The following is a 19,853-nucleotide window of genomic DNA, read 5'->3' as shown; positions in this document are numbered from 1 at the left end:
CCTCCTGTGCCACTCCTTTCTCTCTCCTGGTTTCAGCTGGTAATGCTCAGCCTAACTGGGCAGTGAGCTAGCTAAAGCAGATTTGAGCACCTTCTACAAACAGAGCTTAACTTGTGCTGCTCTGCGTGCTGACGTACATCTCTTGGATTTAGATTAAACCAGATGTATGTAGAGCTAAGTGTCTGAGCTATAAAAATGGAACGCTGTGTTAAGAGCACAAGGCTCTGCTAGCAACATTAGCTGCAGATTGGTTGATGTTTTCCTTCATCCTCTTCCATGGACAAAACCAGGGTAATGCTGAATTTACTGCAACAACTCTGTTTAACAGACCACTTTGTCCTTGCTCTGCAATCAACTATAATGTCCTTTCAGAATCAGTAGAAGCACAGCAAATACATTGAACTAAAAGAAGCCAGTGTTAACTTGTCTTGTTTAATGTGATCAGGAAGCTGATGGGAATAACCTTAACTCGAAAGTGCTGTGAAACTGAAATGTGTCCAAAACTTGTGCTGTACGTAGTGTCACCCTTCGTGGATTTCAAACCTTTTCATTTCCTGGCGATCAGTTCTAACTGTCTAGCGCAATGCAAATAAGCTGTCTTCAGATGGTAGCAACTTGGATCTTTTCTTATATCCACAAGTGTTTTTTAAAGAAGTAGTTGTGGCTTCTAAGTTAGGTCAAGTTATCTAAAAACCATAAGCAGGATCTTTTTTCCCTCATTTATGTTAATGCTGGGCAAAAGGGCAGAAGCTGATTTGGAAACCTGTAAGTGGAAGGGTGTTTTGCAGTAAGGTGGTGGTTGTTGTTTTGTTGGTTTTTGTTTTTTTCTTTTGTGGGGTCTTTGGTATTTTATTTTCTCCCCCAGTACTCCTAGGCTGCAGAACCAGCCTCCGAGGCACTATGGAATTACTTCTGCAATTAGCTTGGCTCCTCCTACGGATATAGATTCCATTCATACTCAGAAGCTGCTTGAAGCGATGAAAGCATTGGGGGTATTTGAAGAGGAGGAAGAACTGAATCACAGGTATAACAAGACTGTAAAATTTGTTAATGTCCTGGGGTTTTTTTTAGGGCAAACTTAACATGAGTTTTCTTTACAGGCTGGTCGTTCTTGGTAGACTGAATAACTTGGTCAAAGAATGGATTTCAGAACTCGGTGAGAGCAAGGTAAGGTTTTTTGATAGGTTCTTATCAAAACAGCTGAAGCCTTTTTGTTTCTTCCAAAGGCGATACTACTAGGATTTATGCTAAAGGTCAACATTTAACTTCCTTCTTAAGTATCAAGGAGATCTGTAGTAAGAGCCATTGAAATAATGTATAAAAGATACTTCAGATGAAGACCTTCAAGTCCTTGGGGCACTGAATAAATTTGTGAAGTGGCTCGATCAGTTGACTTGTAGCGGTTAACAAAGCTGAAACAAGACATTGTGGGGGGAGATAGACGGTAACTGGGCAGTAAACTTGCCCCAGACAGCCTACAGCACTCAATCTAGTTTGAAATTACTACTCTAGACTTGCCTTTGGTATGGCTCTTAGATGGTGTTAATTTATGCGGCTCTGCTGCAGGGAAGACTGATAATAGGTCTTAATTTGTTTAAATTGATGAAGCGACTGCTACATTACTCACCTTTTTTGTTGCTGCTGTTTGTGAGTCGCAAGCACTCCCTTCAGAAAAACAGTATCAGTCTATTAGACTAACAGCTCAGTATGGGAGGGAGAAGACATTGTTTATGGAGGCTGTTGTAGTCTTTCTAAGTAACTTATATGCTAGTTAAACTTGCATGTAGGTCAACGTGTATCTTTCTGTTCTCCAGAAAACTCTTTCTCTTCTACCCACAGAATCTTCCCCCTTCAGTAGTAGCAAATGTTGGTGGCAAAATATTTACGTTTGGTTCTTACAGGCTTGGAGTACACACTAAAGGTAAACTTTTGCTCTTTTGCTGTCTGGTCATAGTTGTAATGTTTGAAAGTGTCTTCCAAGAGTAACAGAAGAAATGGCATCTCTTTGCAGGTGCTGACATAGATGTGGCTTGTGTTGCTCCTAGACATGTAGAAAGATCGGATTTCTTTCAGTCGTTCTTTGAAAAACTACAACGTCAGGAGGAAATAAAAAAGCTGAGAGTAAGCAAGCTCTCTCCTTGATAGATTGTGCAACTCCGACAATAAGAATATTCCTGTTAAAGACTCCTATTGGTAGTGATTGTCTTACAAACCAAAATTAAAAAGGGACTTGTTTCTGAGTCCCTTGTAAAATACTGTCTACGCAGCAGGAAAGTGTTGGAAGTCAAGCTTTTGGCTCCCTTCCCCAATGACTGTACGTCCGATCAGAATCTCTGTGGTTCACTTCTCCCCTACCCATGGTTTGGGAATGAGTGGGCTATAGTATCAAAAAGCAAGGTTGTCCCTAGGAGCCTTGCTTTCATCTTAGCTGTAGCAAGGGGCTTGGCAAGAAGGTAACTGCGTGCAGGTAGAGGAAGGGGCAGCCTGAGAGCTGAGGAAGTTGAATGTGATGTGGAAAGGTTTCTGTCAGTACCTTTGCCATGGTGTTCCTCTGGGTGTACTTTAGGACCTCTAATTCATTCTCCTCTGGTCCTGTTCTTCTCTGGCTACTCAGCCTGAGACTTTGTAGAAGAGACGCACAGTCAGCTTTGCATAAAGTCAATAGGAGCTGTGCTGTGACTATACAAAACTGCCTTGTAAAATGACCCGCCGGTGCACATGTTGTGTACCTTGCGTATAGAACCGAACTCCTGAGAAGTGTTTCTCTCAGCCTGGTCTTCCTTGTGCAGACATTTTGAAAGACTTCATATGCATAGCTAATGAGCCTTTGTTTAGATGACCGAAGACAGACTCAGTGGGCTGTGGCACAGTTCTGACGAGTGGTCTACAAAATTGAAAACTGTCCCATAAGGTAGCTGACAGCATCTCAGGCATGGTAGAAAATAAAAATACAGGAGGCTAGTGCGTGCTGTCAAATGCGGACAGAATTTCCTCGATTTCTCTGGATGTTAACCAGTAGTAAGATAGCTACAGAAATCTCTTGCTTTTCTTCCTCACCACCAAGGTTAAGTACCTTACAACCTCTGATACTGATGGCTCATTGTGCACTGTTTGTTCATGACAATATGTGATCAGCCTCCGAATCTCTTGGCTAAATAACTTGTTAAAGCTAGTATTATACCATCTTAGTGCTTGCTGTACTGCTTGCAGCTTAGGAACAATTCTTTTGGTTTGGAAGCAGCTCAGTCTTTATACTGAGTAGTTAGCAGTGTAAATTCTGCATTTGATCGTAGTTCAGGAGAAACATTAAAGTAGCAAACCATGTTTTCTTACACAGTTATCCTCTCCTTTCCAGGCAGTTGAAGATGCATATGTACCAGTTGTCAAGTTTGAGTTTGATGGCATTGAGGTAAGCATTTGTTTATTTTTTTTTAAGTGAATAAATTTTTTCTTGCTTTGGAATAGGATAACTTTTCCAGGGAGCTGTGACTGTGCTATTTTGGACCGCAACGTATCCCAGGAGAAGACATTGCAGTAGAACGGGAGCTTATAGGAAAAGAAGCCCCTAGGGAGCCTAGCAGGCATGGGAGCATCAGGGACATCTTTTTCTAGACCTGTGCTGTAGACCAGGGTAGCCTGCTTGAATAGCATTTATCCCTAGGATCGTGCAGAGTGGGAGCAGAGGCGGTGTCCTTGCTAAGTCTTCTTAGCTCTGCCAAGCTAGGTATCTACAGAGGGATGTGTACGGTGTAGTTCACTGTACGAATCATGTGAGCAGACTAAATGTTTTGCTGCAAATCCAAAATGAAGTGGTCGTGGGACAAACAATCTGGAAAATGGAAAGTGAAAGTACTCATTTGACTCCCGCCTAGGTTTGTCAGTTGCAGGAATCCAGCTATCTTGAATACATCCTAGGCAATGAATCAAGACCTGCCTGCTGTAGTACCTAAGCGAGTTACTGCTTGGTATCACTATCACAAAGAGATTTATTCAATGACCTTTTTGTGGCCTTTATCTGGTACAGACTTTCACAGGATAATCTTCTTGCCTCAGACTGTACTAAAATCCAGATACTTCAGAATCAAAAGGGCTTACTGCATAAAGGAAATGCTCTCTCCTTTGCTGAAGTATAGTTGAGGTGACTGAACTTAAGTCTTAATTCTGTGGATAATTTTAAGTTCCCTTTTAATTGGAACTCTAAGTCTAGAGTAATCTTTTCCAACTTAAAATGCCCTCTTCCTTTCCCTAGCTTAAAAAGAAAGGGGTGATGCAGTGAAGGCTTTGTAAATAAAATTGGGAACTTCTAGAAATTGCATTGAGTCTTCTGGGAAGTAAACCTCTTGGGAGATGTATCTATAGTCACATAATTCTAAATACAACTGTTAACCACTCTTTTTAGACTTGAGTAACTGTCCCCCACCAGTGTGCTGTTTGCAGACTGCGGGGCATTCTAACGGTTGGCACTTTTGTCCTCTTAAGATTGATCTCGTGTTTGCAAGACTGTCTGTGCCAACTGTTGCTGAGAATCTTGATCTCAGAGACAACTCGTGTCTCAGAAGCCTGGATATAAGATGTATACGGAGCTTAAATGGTAAGCATATTTGCACATCTTTAACAAGAAAATGTTACTAAAGTTGGTATGGAATGCACGTTACACACCCCAAGTTTCTGTACAGGGTGCAGAAACTGATCCCCTGTATACTTGAGGTCTGAGGAGGTGGCGAGTGGGCTTAAATTTAGCTGTTTCAAGTTGTGTGTTTAGATAGACCTGTGTTGCATGTTTCTTTGATTGGGGTGTGTGTGGTGTTCCAGTTTGCCACAGAAACTGCTTCAGATGAATAGGTAGAGCACTTGATAGAGAAGAATGTGTGGTAGTTGATTAAAAAAAAAAAAAGGATATTTAAAATACCTGAAGCCGAAGTTGCTCACTGTTTAACACTGACTGGTTTAATTGTTCCTGGCTGTCGAAAGAAACCTAGCTTTCGGAATCCTGTAGAAGGGCCTTATTGAAAAATGTTGGCTGTAGTCTAAAGTATGAAAAAGCTGTTGAGGGCACCAGTTACCTGAGGTGCTACTGAATGTGTAACCTCTAATTTGTTATGTTATGTGTCTGTAAGGTTATGTGTAACCTCTGATTTTTAAGGCAATACAAAGCAAGTAACGCAAACTTGTTTTCATAGACTTGCAGGCTAAACTGTAAGCTATTGATCCAGTATAGCACAGAACTGACTTGTACCTGTTACCAGGAAGTGCCGTACTTCAACTGTTTTTTCTTACAGGCTGCAGAGTTACTGATGAAATACTGCACCTAGTGCCAAATAAAGAGAACTTCCGGCTCACGCTCCGCGCAATTAAACTGTGGGCAAAACGTGAGTAATGTGATTGTTTGTGATCTTTAAACTTTTCAGAGGCACCTCGTGCTGAAAAAACAATAGCGTTAGAAGTCCTTCATCTTTGGATAGCTGTTTAAATAACAGGTTTTAGTTCAAAACCTGTGTTTTAGTTTAGATTCAAGGACTGTCCGTGAGGTAGATTCTGTGTTTTTTTTAATGGGGGTAGAGTGGGGAGATGAGGGGAGTGCCTACAAGACAAGGTGCTGCATTGCTTACCAGGAACCTGACTAGAAAGGATAAAAAAGCCCAGTGAGGTATAAAAGCTTGATAGATAAGGACTAAGAAAATACCGTTTGCGCATGTGACTAGAGCAAGTGCTAGAAGAATGGCAGAACCTTCTTCTTAAGGGAAGTTGGAGTGAAGCAGTAGCTGTAGCAGTGCAGGCAAATTTCAGAGTAGCAGTATTTTGGGAAGTGGTGTGGTACCGATTCTTTTTCTCATCGCTGTAAGGACCAACAGTTTTGGCCTCGTTGCACTGCAAAAATAACTGACTTGGAGGCCGAAGGGTGCTAGGTATTCTATAGATTGTGAAGGTGGTGCTGTCAATTTGAAGGACTATACTTGGGCATGGGAAGACTACAGGCTAACGACAATGTCTGCATTGTAGGACGTGGCATTTACTCCAACGTGCTGGGATTTCTTGGTGGGGTTTCCTGTGCTGCGCTAGTAGCGAGAACATGTCAACTCTACCCAAACGCTTTGGCTTCTACTCTGGTGAACAAGTTCTTCTTGGTTTTTTCAGAATGGTAAGAGCTACTTATGACTATTTTGAGTTGCGTAAAGCAGTAACACTTTCTGAGCTGGTTCTTTATATAAGATTTAGACCAACACCGTTCAGTCCTACCCTGAATTACATGGCAGAGTTTTAAATGGGCAGTCAGTTCCTGGCTTTTCTTGTTTAGGGAGTGGCCAAGACCTGTATTGCTGAAACAACAGGAAGAGAGCAGTCTTAATTTACCAGTATGGGACCCTAGGGTATGTAGACATGGAATTTGGAAGCCTTTAAACTTTCTTCTAAGCTAAGCTGCTGGTGCCGAGCGCAATTGTTTTAACATCACAGGTGAACCCATCAGACCGATACCACGTAATGCCTATCATCACCCCAGCCTATCCGCAGCAGAACTCTACATACAACGTATCTACATCAACGCGAGCGGTAATGGTGGAGGAGTTCAGACATGGTAAAGCTCTTTCCATGCTTATTAACTGCTTAACAGGTGTAATTCTTGCAATACGAAACCACATTACCTGACTTGGTTATATTCCGTGCGGTGTTGTGCCCTTTTAGGCAGAAGAGTTCTCTGGGAAGTATACCTGTTGCAGGCAACAAGGGACCAGTTTTACAATGAACTGTTGTAGTAGGCGTGTATTGTGTCAAGGGAATTCCTGCTTTTTGATCTGTCGATTACTGTTCAAAACCTCTCTCTTATAAAGTTTCTGTCACGCTCTGCTAGCCTTAAAAACAAAATGGTAGTAAGGTTTTCAACCTTAATTGTAGGTCTTGCAGTTACGAATGAGATTCTCCAAGGAAAATCAGACTGGTCAAAGCTCTTTGAACCACTGGACTTCTTTCAGAAATACAAGTATGTATGAAGTCTGTTACCTGAACTTGAAATGATTGCCGTACTGGTTAGCATAGTGAGTTTTAGCTTGCAGTCGAAATACGAGATGGCACTGATATGTTTGTTCTTCAGAAGCTGGAGGTAGTCATAGGAATTTTGGTAAGGATAAGTATAGGGAAGATAGAAAAACTGTTTGTGTTTTGCCACTGACACTGTTTTTATTAAAAAAAAATCAGCTCTGATACTCAGAAGGCAGCAGAACGCAATTCTGAAGGATGTAATCAGTTTTTCTTCAGTTAATACTGTGCTGCCTGCAGGATATAATGTGTCTTGTCTGGAAGTCATTTTCTATACATTTAAGGCAGTTTTGGATTCATTTGAAGGAATATCAAGTCCTGAGCTAGGATGTTACTTTTTCTTTTCTTCTAGACATTATATTGTGCTGACCGCTAGTGCCTCTACTAAAGAGCATCACTTAGAGTGGTAAGTCTTGCTTTGAGTGTGGGTTCAATACATCATTGACGCTCAGTTCAGTGTTGCCCTTCATTTGGTTAATACAGTTCACAAAAATAAAGTACTCGACTGTGCAGCTAGGCATGGAATACAGTACGGAGTTAAGTAGACAGTTCCTCAGCAAAACTAAAAGCTTTCTTGTGAAGGGAAGTTAGCATAAGTTATCTTGCTGTTTAAGAAGTTAACCTAAAGACCTAAGTCATGATGAGAAGGAGCAAAGAGGGTTAGCGTGCGTATGCTCTGTGTCATCTCGAGAAGCAGATGCCAGGAGTCTAAGGAGACTACTTACCCAAGGCTACTTCAGTTAGGAAGATGTTCCTTGTTGCAGAGACTGAAGTAAATGGGGATTACTTGATGTCATCAGATGTGTCGTGGACACCGGAGAGCTTGATCTTTTACTGACTTATAGACCAGTGGTCTCCAAACTTTTGTGCACTCCTGTGAGCAAAACAAAAAAAAAATAGTAATTTTTGAACACATAGTTGCGGTCTAGATCTACTTCTTTACAAGTTACGTACACATTACTGAAGTTCTAAACTTTTCTTCCTGGACCCAGTGGATTGTCTTGTGCACCCCCTGGGGTACATCCCCCCCCGACACTTTGAGGACAACTGTTGTAGAGCCTTAGAAGACTTGGTTTCATAGCTTTTTTACTGGATGTAATATTTAATTTAGGACTAGATTGCACTCAATGCTAAGTTGCTCTGGTTATGTAGTCCGCCTGTTCCAGAGCCTCCTTTTCTCCAGTGAAGTGAAACAAGGCTGTTTAATCGGGGTGAAACCTGACCGTCTGCACAGAGTACCTGAATGCTGATAAATAGTGTTTACTAAGTTTTAATCTAGTAGTGTGCTCAGGCATCTTGTGTTTAGTGCTGGAAATGATCATCTCAGCATGCTTGGTAGTGGATAGGTAAATTGCAGGAGTGCTGATCTACTTTGTGAAAGGTAATGTGAGAACCACTTCAACTGTGGTTAGAGAACATGACTGCTTCTGACATGGTATTTGTCACTGTCTCAAGGGAGACATGCCAATAATAACTTGTTGAACCTGTGTGAATGGGCTGACTAATTGTGAGTCTTGAAATAAGGGGAAACGGTGAGGAATTAAGGTACTGTAATGTGTGTGGTGTTCTTATTCTGAAGAAATGAGTGCTTTGCCTGCCTTGCTCAAGTAAGCAAGGAAAATCGCTGTGTGTACCAGACCCCTGTTCTGAGGACACCTTGGTTATACTTCAGGGTTTGGCTTGCGCTTTAAGGCAAATGATTTAATTCTTGCGCTACCTCTGAAAGACATCTTATTTCCTGTTTAAAGATAGCTCTAGTAGGTAATACCTCTTACCTGAACTTGTTAATTTGTTCACTTAAAAATCGTGTCAGCTACAGCTTGATGTCAGTCGCAGTTAGGTATACAACAAGGAGTTATGGGCAGAGGGCTTAGAGCCAAATAGTTTTTAATGTGAAATGTTTTAAGTGAAGAAGGCTTATTGTATCTCACAATAAAGATGAGGAAAGTCCTGGCTGCAGTAAAAGCTGGCGTTTTTGCAGTGACAGAAATGGCAGCAAACGGGGCTTAGTTTTGCATCTGGGAAAATGAAAAGCAGAAGACAAACTTGCTTCCGTTTGCTATAAGAACAAGTTTAGTTCACCAACTCTTGAATGGATTTGGGAATAGATGGCACATCTCTGTTGTTCATCAACATACGATACTTGTGAGGAACGTAGAGAGTTCTGACTGCTTTCAAGGGTAGCAGTGTTTCAGGTAGAAGGGTAAAATGCCAGTACTTCATTTAAAAGAATAGCCTTTGTGGTCATGATACATTTCTTGGGTAAGTCTCTGATGAGACTGTGTTGACTGGATCGTTTGTTTAGTAAAGGAACTATATTTTTCAGTTTGGCTGGAAGAGGGTAAACTCTTTTCACAGGTCAATCTGCAGGAAGAATAGCATCTTTACTCAGGTGTAATGGAAGAGTTGTGCTTGAGCCTTTTCTAAAGGGTTGTTCTCCTTGATCTTTGGGGTAAAAAAGAAGTTTTGCTGCACTTCAAAATGCAGCCAGAGGTGCTGGGAATCTGCTTCTTGTTGATATTTTCATCATAGGTTATATGTTGAAGTGTTGTGTCTGACCTGTTAAGAGTACAAGTTGAACTTACTTACTGCCTCTGTCTTTGGAAACTTTGAAGCTCCAATGTGCCTGGAAACATCTCCAGCTCCAGTGTGTGTGATATAAATATCTAGTATCTGCTCAGCTGAATGAATCTTACTACTTACTGACTGGTTAGCATTTTTGTATTAGCATTGTATTATAAGAAAGCGTATAACTACTGTGCTGGATACAGTCAAAAATGAGTAAATGTCTCTTGTTCTTGTCAGGATTGGCCTTGTGGAATCTAAAATTCGTGTGCTGGTTGGAAACTTGGAGAGGAATGAATTTATATCTACTGCACATGTAAAGCCACAGTCTTTCCCTGGCAGCCGAGAACTTTGTAAACAGTGAGTTCCATTACTTTTCTGAACTGGAGTTTGGCCGATGTATTGTACCTTGTTTATATTCCTTCACCTCAGCTTACCTGTGAGAGATGCTCAGTTACGTACCTACTGTTTTGTAGGTACGAGGTCTGACGGGCAAGGTTCTGAGCATGTAGGATCTTTTTAAAGAAGGGAGAACTTGAGGGAGGAGTTCTCGGAGAACTTGAGAATGGGCTGACTCCCATCTTTAGCTGCTGCGTACAACTAAACTGTTTTGCTTAATCCCTTCTTGAGAGTAGATACTAGCACCCAAATAACTGGCATCTGTGCATAAATGATAGATTTGTGACTCTGTCTTTTTAGGAGTGGATATGTGTCAATGTGGTTTCTTGGAATCGTGTTTAGGAAAGTGGAAAATGCAGCAAGTGTTAACGTTGATTTAACGTGCGTTACACAGTCATTCAAGGATACAGGTAAGCCTCTATTTTGCTCTAGTCTCGTAGGGTTTCATTTTTTTATTCTAGTGCAAGTTGCTTCGCAAAGTGAATTGTGCTTCCTTCTGGTATTAGCTATTTCTGTAGAGCGTGACACATAGAAGATTAGCCTTAGAAACATACTATTTTGACACTTTGGCAATGTAAGTCCACCTTGAAACAAAAGTGTGTACTACAGTCCTATATACCATATCCCCTATGTGAAATAACAGTTCTGCAGATCATAGTAAACGATCAGAAAGGAACTGCGATTCCTGAAATGGACAGTCAGATGTGAAGCCAGGAGAGAGATGTCCCTTTACTGGGTGTAGCTACACTTGTCAAAAGCAGTTGTCAGTTGCTGAACTTTGGAAGTGGGAATTAACTGTATCGGGCTCTAAAATTAAGTTGTGAATGCCTGTTGACAGTATTGTTTCCAAAATAACAGTTTGTGTAGGATACCATCCCAGAACTTTGAAAGGCAGTGAGTGGTCACATCGTAACGACATGCAGTCTTGCACGTCAAGCTCCATGTTCATCTTACTTTATTCCTTTTGATAGATGCAGAAATAAAGTAATATCGCAAGCGTTGTTAGATAATGCTAGAATAAAGGGGTTTGGGGGTGAGCAGTCGTCTGAAAGTATAGGTCTTTTCCACAGTCTGTTTACTTCTTCCCAAGCTGACTGCTCTTGTGCCTTTCAGAAGCGCACATGTGCTGTGAGGCTCATGCCTTGCTATCATAATGCCAAACTAAGGAAATCGGGTTACTCTTCTGAAGTGACAGGTGCGTTTGGACAAAAAGTTCTAAACAGTGGACTCCTTTAAACTCTTCATCAGTGCAAACAAACATTTCTCCATGGTACCAGCGTGAGCTGTGTGTTGTGTTGCTCAGACAACATGAGTAAATGCAGCAAAAGCGGACCTTCTTTTTAGCTCATGCTTTGGGATATGAGAAAAGCACAGAAAAAAGGCATCAAAACGCTTGTCTGAGTTTCAGGCCAGGTGGGGTGACTTCCTCGGACTTGCACTGTTACCCGAACTGATGCTTGTCTTGTACGTGACATCCAGTGGCACTTTGTTTGAATGTTGTGGCAAATGTAAATCATGTCAACAAGGTTTGTGTACTGCTGAGAGGCTAGAACTAATGTTAAATCCTGTATTTCTGTGCACAGACTTGATTAGCATAGCTGTGTGCTCTCAGTTTAGTGAAGCACAGCCTATCGTATGTTTCAGATACAGGGTTTGAACGCAGAGAGATTGACCAGAAAAGGTATTTCTTGAGAGGTGTGATATCCTTTGGCAAATGTCGGAGTGACCAGTAGTTACGTGCAAGAAAGCTTTTATCATGTGCCTTGACTTTGAGAGAATATTTTGAGAGGGCAAAGTTGATGGGCTCAAGAGTATAAGGCTCACAGTTTGGAAGGCTTTTGTTAAATGAACTTTATCTCACTTTTCCATAACAACATTATTGGATTTACTCTGAAGCAACTGTTCCTGCTGGTGTGAATGTTCACATTTGTGCTTTTATTTCACTTCTAGATCTCCTGCAGAAAGACTTGTTGTAAGCCTTTTTGTTTTGGTTGCATGTCCTTCCTTTGATTCCCACTCTGTATGCTAGTAAGCTGACTTTCCAGCTATGCTCACGACAGGCTTGTTAAACTTCTCTAAATGTGCCTTAATTCTGTAAAAACTGCTGTGCTAGTATAGCGTTTTTTAGTTGCATGAAAGGTTGCTTGCTGGCACGTAAGAAGAACTGGTTTAAATTGTAGTGGTTCTGATAAGTCAGATGTCCTTCAAATCCCGTCTGTCTTGGACAGGTAGAGTTTTAACACCTAAATTACTGAAAAGTTGTATGATGTTACAGAACTGTTAGGAAAAAACCGCACAATCGCCACTGTAAATATCAAATAAAAAAAATTAGTCTGAATCTTGAGTAAGGTGTCTGTTCTCTCATCAGCTGAGCACAATTGGGTTGATTCAGAAAGTCATCTAGATCTATCTTCAAGGAGTATGATCTCCTTCAGGTTAAAATCAGCTCAGAGGTGAGCTGCATGACTAGCAAACCACAGCTGTAACTGAGCACATAAATGCATGTTTGAACTTAAAATAGCTGTTACGTGTCTGGTCTGTACTGGATGTGAAATGGGCATCTGGGGTCACTTTCATCTTGAGACAACTTCTTGTTCTTTGTTTGGGCTGGGCAGACTTCAAGGCTTGCTGTTTCCCACGAAACCATGTGTAACTTTGACAAATACCCAATGCAAACATTCCCACTAAGCTACAACACTACATTTCCTGTTAGTTTACAGCCAGGCTAACTACCTCAATGTGCTAAAGGAAGGTATGAAGATCGAGGCAGCTCACGTGAAGAGAAAGCACCTCCACCATTTTTTGCCTGCAGAAACCTTACAGAAAAGAAAGAAGGTATAATAAAAATCGGGCTCTTCTGGCAATATTTTTTTTTTTTGCTTTAATAATTACTTGAAGACTTCATTATTTTGATGGTGTTGTTTCAGCAAAGCATGCCAGGTACTAGTCAAAATGCTGGTGGGCTTCAGCGCAAAAGGACTTCTTCAGATGGAAGCTGTTTGGACAGTTCCAGAGACACGGGCTCCAGAACACCAGATAATTCCTCTTTGTTACATAAGATTTCTAAAGTGGACACCTCTACAGCCGAGAGAGAAAGGTTAGCACCATAACCTTAAAGCTGTGAAGAAGCTCCTTTTTAACTGACTCGCGATGTGAATGAGGTCTAGGATTTCTTGTTTGACTCTGTGTTGTTCATAAGCATGTGGAGGGCTCTAATGGCTTCAGGAACAAAGCTGTCATCTCCTTTGGGCACATGGGGAGAGGCAGGTTAAAGAAATCCTTGAAAAAATGAATTTAATATCCATGAAGACATGTAGGAGGAAAGGAGAAGTGGATACCGGAGGAATTATTTGGTCTTGAATGTAGATCCCCTTGGGTTAGTGTGTAAGTTGAAGCCGGAGTGTTTTCTATGTAGGTAATTTTGTTCTTTCTAACAAAAAGTATGGTTAATGCCAAGCAGTATGATGTTCTACTGAAGTGCTGATCTTGATCACAGCAACACTAGAGCTGCTGCTGCCTTGGTGCAGCAGTATGAGAACTCGGGCAGTAAAAGTGGGTGTCACTTCCTGGGAGGTCTGCTTGTTCATGAGCTACTTCAGCCCAGGAGGAATATGTAATCTTGAGAGTAATAGCCCAAGAGTACCAAATGTGTAATGCCTGCTGTGTTCAGACCGTTTGGTACTGTAGGAGTAGCATTAAAAATAAAATAAAATGGGATGCCTGTATGGGTAGAGCAGATACATTCATGAAAAGCAGTACAGAGTGCTGGACATACTAAGCTGGAAGACAGTACAAGTACATAGAGACTGACTAAAGAAAACGCTGAAGTTTAAATTTGCGGTCTGAAGTTCAGCAAAATGAAGATCTCGTGCTAGATGGCCTGTTGTTTGGTAGAGCTGTGACAATGAGCTAAGAAGACAGACATGTGTCTTGCATGGGCTTTCTGGAAAGGAAATGTATAGTATTTTACAAACGAGCATTTTATAACTCTAGCATCTGACTCTTACAGAAATGCTGTGTACCAGAAACCTAACGGTGCTAACAAGAGAGAGAAGCTACCTCGTGTAGCTGTGCCATCAGTCTCTAAGGGACTCTCCATTCCTGTTACTGATTCAAGTATGTATTGACGTAGTGGGTGGAATGCAGTCTTTAATTTCATGGCTGAACTCTAGAAGCGCGGTGTCTCTTACAGAAGCGGAGGCTACAGTTGCAATGAGAACATTGGGACCTCCAGTTGGTGGCACCATTCCAGGACGTAACACAGTTTCTCAACCAGGAGCACGTTTTGTCCAAGGACAGCATGAATTAAGTGGGACTCGAATTACAGATCCTAAGAACACTGCACCTAAACGACCTTATTCACTGACCACTGAGGGACCTCATTCACCTCCATCAGAAGAACGGCCCAAAACACTAGCAGACGGAGAAAAGGTAAGGAAGGGGGGCTAGGCCAGGGAGGGTTTGAAGTAGAATTAATTCTTGATGTACAATGAATGACATAACTGAGCAGAAATGCATATATGCATCCCCAGTGGATTCAGGAATCTAAATTTAAGCATAATGCTAGTTTTACTAGGATGTAGGTGTGAGAAATTGTCTTGAACGTACTGTATAGCTATTAAACAATTTTTTTTCCCCAAGATCTGGCACTAGTGACTGGTTTTGGTCTGGTGGCAGGCTCTCTAAATACTACTGTACTTGTATATTACTGCACTGACCGATTGCTCAATGAACTGGAAGCAGTTTTTAATTCAGAAAAAAACCCCAAATCTCAAAAGGAAGAGGATATGAATCTTATAAATGTAGACGTATGAGCTAATCTTGTTCTGGCAGATGATTTTTGAATGCCTCTTGATAGTTTTGCTGCTTTAGAAGTCAGCAGCCTACTCAACAGGTTGTCCACTGCTGAAATGAGCGTGTGGAGTTGCTTGTTAAATCTTGTTTTTGTGGAAGCTTTTGATTAATGCTTGATTTGTTTTCCTGCTCTACATAACTCGCCTTAAACAGCTGTTTGTGTGGCTTGACCTCTGATTTGAGGCACAGAACAACTAGAAAAAACTCAATTTTGACACTTGTAAAGAATCAGCTTGCAGAACTGTTACCTACTAATGAATACTTCAGGTACAGATTTCAAGGTTTGGGTAGTACGACTTCTTGCGAGGCTTGAGATTCCTGTGTGGTAAGGGTAGTGTTGTCTAAATGTTGTTTTAAGAATGGCCGCTAATATGTTTAATGTGTTGACTGGAAGCTGTACTCAAATATGAAGGTAACTTCAGTATAGCAATTATTTTGAGTCTGTGTGTTCTGTTCTTCTAGTTAACTGGCCAGGATTCAGCATTCAAAGGCGGTGGCAATCCAGAAGATGTCAGCAGCAGATCTACAGACAATGTAATTGGGAAGGGGTTTTACTCAGTAGCTAACTGAAAAGCTGAATGGACTCTTCTAGTGCCTAGACTACCTCACATCAATACTCTACACGTTTATTGATGTAAACAAAAATATGCTTTTTAGCTTAACTTTTTTCAGTCTTCATTTCCCAAATACATTCTTGTCAGAGTTATCCCTATTAGTCTTTTCAAAAGTCTTGACCGTCACTAGCTGAAACAGCTTTGGAAAAGGCCACGAAAACCAAGCTGCCCTGTGACTTGGATTCAGAATGTATGTCAACAGGTTAAGTAGTTACTGCAACCACGTTGTGGTTTCAAGTGTGTATGAACGTGCTTGTATTCATTTGTGCTTTCCTAGTGCATGTGCATCTATTGTTCTCCTCGTAAGCTATTTTCCCGTTTGGCACATACACTCCTGTGCAGCTATCACAATGGGGCTCAGCTTCCTCAGCTAGCAGCTGTCCCCTGCCTAACACGGCCACGTGCTACACAAGTATTGCCTCCCGTGGAGGCCCATACATAATTGAAGTATTGAAGACAATGCAGCAGAGGATGCTACCAAGGTATGGAGATGATAGACGTGTCCCATGCCGTTGTATCTGATTTTTGTCTTGAGACTGCTCCAGCATGAGACTTGAGGGCTTTTTTGTTGTCGCTGGGTAGGAAAGCTAAACTCAGAACACACAGCTGAAGATGTACTTAAACATTGCAATAGCCAAGGCTGTTGTGACACTGCTACCCACCTGCAAGGTAGAGTCTTGAAAGGAATTGGCATGCAGAGAGTGTTTTCAGATAATCCCTGAAAGCTGTTCTGCGTGGTTACATGAAAACTTGTAGTAGTCTGAAGTTCCAGTTCTGTAAACCGGTAACACTGCTTACCCAGTTAAGTGCAGGAGGGTTTTTTGAGGGGTGGGGAGAAATTCTGATCCTATGAAAGAAATGTTGTGCTATCTCTTTATTGTAATTTCTTTATAACTTGGTGTTTTTGTAAATGAAGTTGTATGTTTTTCCAGAGTATTTTCATATGTACTGTAAAATACTGTCTTCCAAAAATAATTTTTTCTTTTTTTTTTTTTTTAATGCACGTGGGATCTGCTTAAAAACCCCACACAAGTAAACCAAATGTAAGGCGGGCAGGGCAGTGCCACAAAAAGTATGTTCTACAAAACGATGATGTCATGGTAGAGTAAATTTGAGGAGACTAGGAACACTGCTTTCCTGCTTCTAGTATTTCCAGGTTTTGAATTCACACCCTCTGAATAGTGCAGCTTGCAAACTGCGTTGACAGCTGAAGTCCCAGTTTGCTGTGCGGACAACAGATACCCCTGACTTCTTTTAAAATTAGTTGCTTGGCTTAAAGAGCAATTCTGAGCTCTGATCATCTTAAGCATCCACCTCAAACCCTAGTGACAAGACCGAAGGGGCATGTAGCTATCTTGCACGGTCTTCATTCTCCAGCATTCCCCCTACTGCTGGTGTTCCAAACTTGTGGAGGAAGCATGACCATGACCGTATACTTACCTTTTTTCCTTATTACCTCTGGTTTCCAGCTTGCTTCAAGTGCAATTCATCTCTTAGAAAATGTGCCTTAGTGGGTTTGAGAGGTCTTATTCCTCCTTCTCCCCTCGAAAAAAACCAAAACTTAAGAGTGCAAGGCTTAGGTTTACTCACAGGTTGAAATGAAGAAAGAGAACCCATGCTACTTAAGTGGCTTTTAGCAGAGCTACACCTTGAGTTTATAAAATGGTTACCTTGGTTTTGTGACCTGTGTTAAAACCATGGTCTTTCAATACTGTCAAGTCTGTGTACTAGTTACAGTAGGTATACAACGTCAGCACCTGTGTAAATAAAACTCCATCCTGAATTTGAGGGAATTAAAGCTGGAGTAGGTGATAAGATAAACAGCAAAGCAACTATGAAAAGTGTTTTGTAATGGTCTACAAGCCTGTAATATTACCATGCTTTTAAACAAATTCTTCCACTTGAATATTCCAAGACTGTTAAAGGCCGTTGTGCCCTTAACCTCTAGTCAGCACATGCATTTCTGCAACTGGTCTCAAACTAACCTAGCTAATTGATATCAAAGTATATGCCTTTACATGGATTTTTTTTTTTTAACTCTTGCTTTGCAGAATTATCTTCTAATTGTGCTTTGTTGTTGTTGTTGTTGTTTTTATCCCCCCTCACTCTTAGGCTGTTAAGAAGAAGTTTAGGAAGAAGTCAGGTTACTAGTTTCCTGGACTTGATCCAGCATAGGTCAGATGACACGCTTTAATCTACCCTGACTCAACGCTTGGCCCCGTGCAGAGTGATGTTGCTGTTCTGGAGTTTCCCTGGCTAGTGCAGAGGTTGGATGCTGCCCCAGCACTATGCAGATTAGATTACAGCTGTTTTAAATACAGTTCACACTGCACCAATTCAACTGAAATGTTTTCCTTTGTTTATGGAGCAAGTCTTCTGTCAAAGTGATTGAAAGGCAAGTTCCTCGTGCATAAAGACTCCTCTCCCTACAATGCACAGAAGGAAACAACCCAAGCTAGAGACAATATTGCCAAGCGTGGTTCCTGTCCTTTAGGGTGAATCCTTCCAGCAGGCTTTTATATGCTCTGGGAAACATAGGCGGTTATAACTTTGCAGCTGCTGTTGACTCTAGCAGTCCTGTCTGAATCTGGTCCAGCGTAGGTCAGCAAGAGTCAGTGCTAGAAGAAGCACTTCTTAGCTGTTACCAATTGCATCATCACATCACTTCCTGGCATAGTGTCTTATCACTGATCATCTGGGGACAGAGGTTTTTAGTCATTTGCCAGATGGAGCTGGTAGTAGGGCAGGTTCTTTCTGGAATACCTGAAGGAGAGAAAAGCTGTATGTGGCCTTCTTCCTCATTTTTGTTTTTACTGAAAAGCAAAGCAATCAGTGCTAGCTTTGCAAGATCCTCAGGGTTATCGACAAACCCCAAGTAAGTAAATGCCTAAGCTAAACCAAAACCCAGTAACAAATGCATTGTTTTCTCTTGCTTCTACCACAATACATCCCCCTAAGACCCTAAACCCAATACTGAATGTATTTAATTGTGATCGTGCTGAACACAAGATGACCAGAGCCAGAAAATATCTTGGACTTGAAGGTGAGGGAGGCTCCTTGATACCAGACTTCCTGCAAACTTTGCTGTTTTCTGTCTGCTTTCTTAGCTGGGTGCTCTGTGTGTGTGGCTTGGAGGTCCAGCTGGAGGGGGTGAGGGATGCATGATCAATCTCCTTAAAGAGGAGCAGCTCTGCATTGAAATGGTGTACGGTTAGTAACTTTGAGCAAGACGTTCCATTGCAGGAATTCTCATCTCCTGTGGTTTTACTTGTTAGGTCTAAGCAAAGAAGTGGTTCGTGTGAAGTCGCCTCCACTTCTGCTGTTGCAATGGATGTCCCTGTAGAAACTAGAGAGAGCAAGTGATAGAGGGGTTGGGGGGACCAGCCACAGCCCCCTGCTTCCTGGCCGGCTCTGCTGTTGCTCTGCCTTTCGTCGAGTGCTGCGGGGCCAGGTTGGACTAAGCAGAGTCCAGTGGGGTGTTTTCCGAGAAGGAGGCGAGGGGTGGGCTGTTGAGCACTGCCTGCTGCCTCCTAGCATGCTGGTCAGCATGGACTCCCTCCCCTTCCCTGCGCCTGAGGGTTTCTTCAGCCACCATCTACCCCTGGGGTGCCCAGCTCCGAGCGTGGCCCGCGGGCTCGGGGCTCCAGGCTGCTGGACCTTGTGTAGTTTCTGGGGGGGCTCTTGGCAAAACGGTAGCCTGGGGGCTGATGCTTACCTTGTTGCAGAAGATGCAGCCTGTTGAGCTCTCGGCTGTCTGACCTTCAGGAAAGGGCTAGAAATCAAGAAAATCAGACTGGGACTGCTTGTCCTTGGGCAGTTCCTCTTTGCTGGGAAGACCCTGTCTGAATGACCTGCTGTCTTCACCCAACCTTGTTTCTTACTCACACCTCATCTCTCCTCGGTTCGGCTGACCTCAGACTCTTGCCCGTCTTCCTTTCTCACCCCAGTCCGTCTTTGCTTCCTCTGCATTTGAACCGGGTGCTACTTTATTCTGTGCTGATGGAGTGAAAATCCCAGGAATCCTGAAACCAGAGGAGAGCTAACCTACCCTGCTTTGGTTTTAGTGTGTGGCAGCCTGGCAATCAGCCACCTGCTGCGGGGACCATCCAGCTCACTCTCTGCAGTACGTGCAATGGAGAGAAAGCTGCAAAATTTGGCTACTAAGCAAGTCTGGCAAGCATGGGTAAGTTCAGTCTTTTCCAAGGTTCAAGACGTGCCCAGATACGTGCATGTTTCCAAAGGACGAGCAGGAAGTCCAAGAGTGACACCAGCATAGCCTCTGTGCTAAATTTAATGTCCCTGTTTCTGAAATATGGAGAAGTTAAGACTTTCTAAACGGAAGTTTTGAAGATTCTTTGAATCTAATTGAAGCAGCCTGTGTTCCTCATG

The 19,853-nt window shown here is 42.1% G+C and overlaps 1 protein-coding gene across 1 annotated transcript; it reads left to right on the top strand.

The window, feature by feature from the left end:
• The first annotated feature begins 254 nt into the window (after positions 1–254).
• LOC142025818 (poly(A) polymerase gamma-like) lies at positions 255–17,713 on the top strand. Its single transcript, XM_075018497.1, has 21 exons — positions 255–291; positions 793–1,024; positions 1,101–1,167; positions 1,840–1,921; positions 2,012–2,121; positions 3,356–3,409; positions 4,480–4,591; positions 5,280–5,369; positions 6,001–6,139; positions 6,296–6,368; positions 6,454–6,574; positions 6,892–6,976; positions 7,385–7,438; positions 9,838–9,957; positions 10,297–10,406; positions 12,710–12,831; positions 12,924–13,093; positions 14,006–14,112; positions 14,189–14,427; positions 15,313–15,384; positions 17,577–17,713. The coding sequence occupies exons 1-21, from the start codon at positions 255–257 to the stop codon at positions 17,613–17,615; spliced, it is 2,235 nt and encodes a 744-aa protein (XP_074874598.1). The 3' UTR covers positions 17,616–17,713.
• The last annotated feature ends 2,140 nt before the right edge of the window (positions 17,714–19,853 follow it).

This window comes from Buteo buteo, chromosome 30, assembly GCF_964188355.1.
Source record: "Buteo buteo chromosome 30, bButBut1.hap1.1, whole genome shotgun sequence".
In the NCBI taxonomy this organism is placed as follows: Eukaryota; Metazoa; Chordata; class Aves; order Accipitriformes; family Accipitridae; genus Buteo; species Buteo buteo.
The sequence above is the reverse complement of the archived record's forward strand: the minus strand, read 5'-3'. Positions and strand labels throughout refer to the sequence as shown.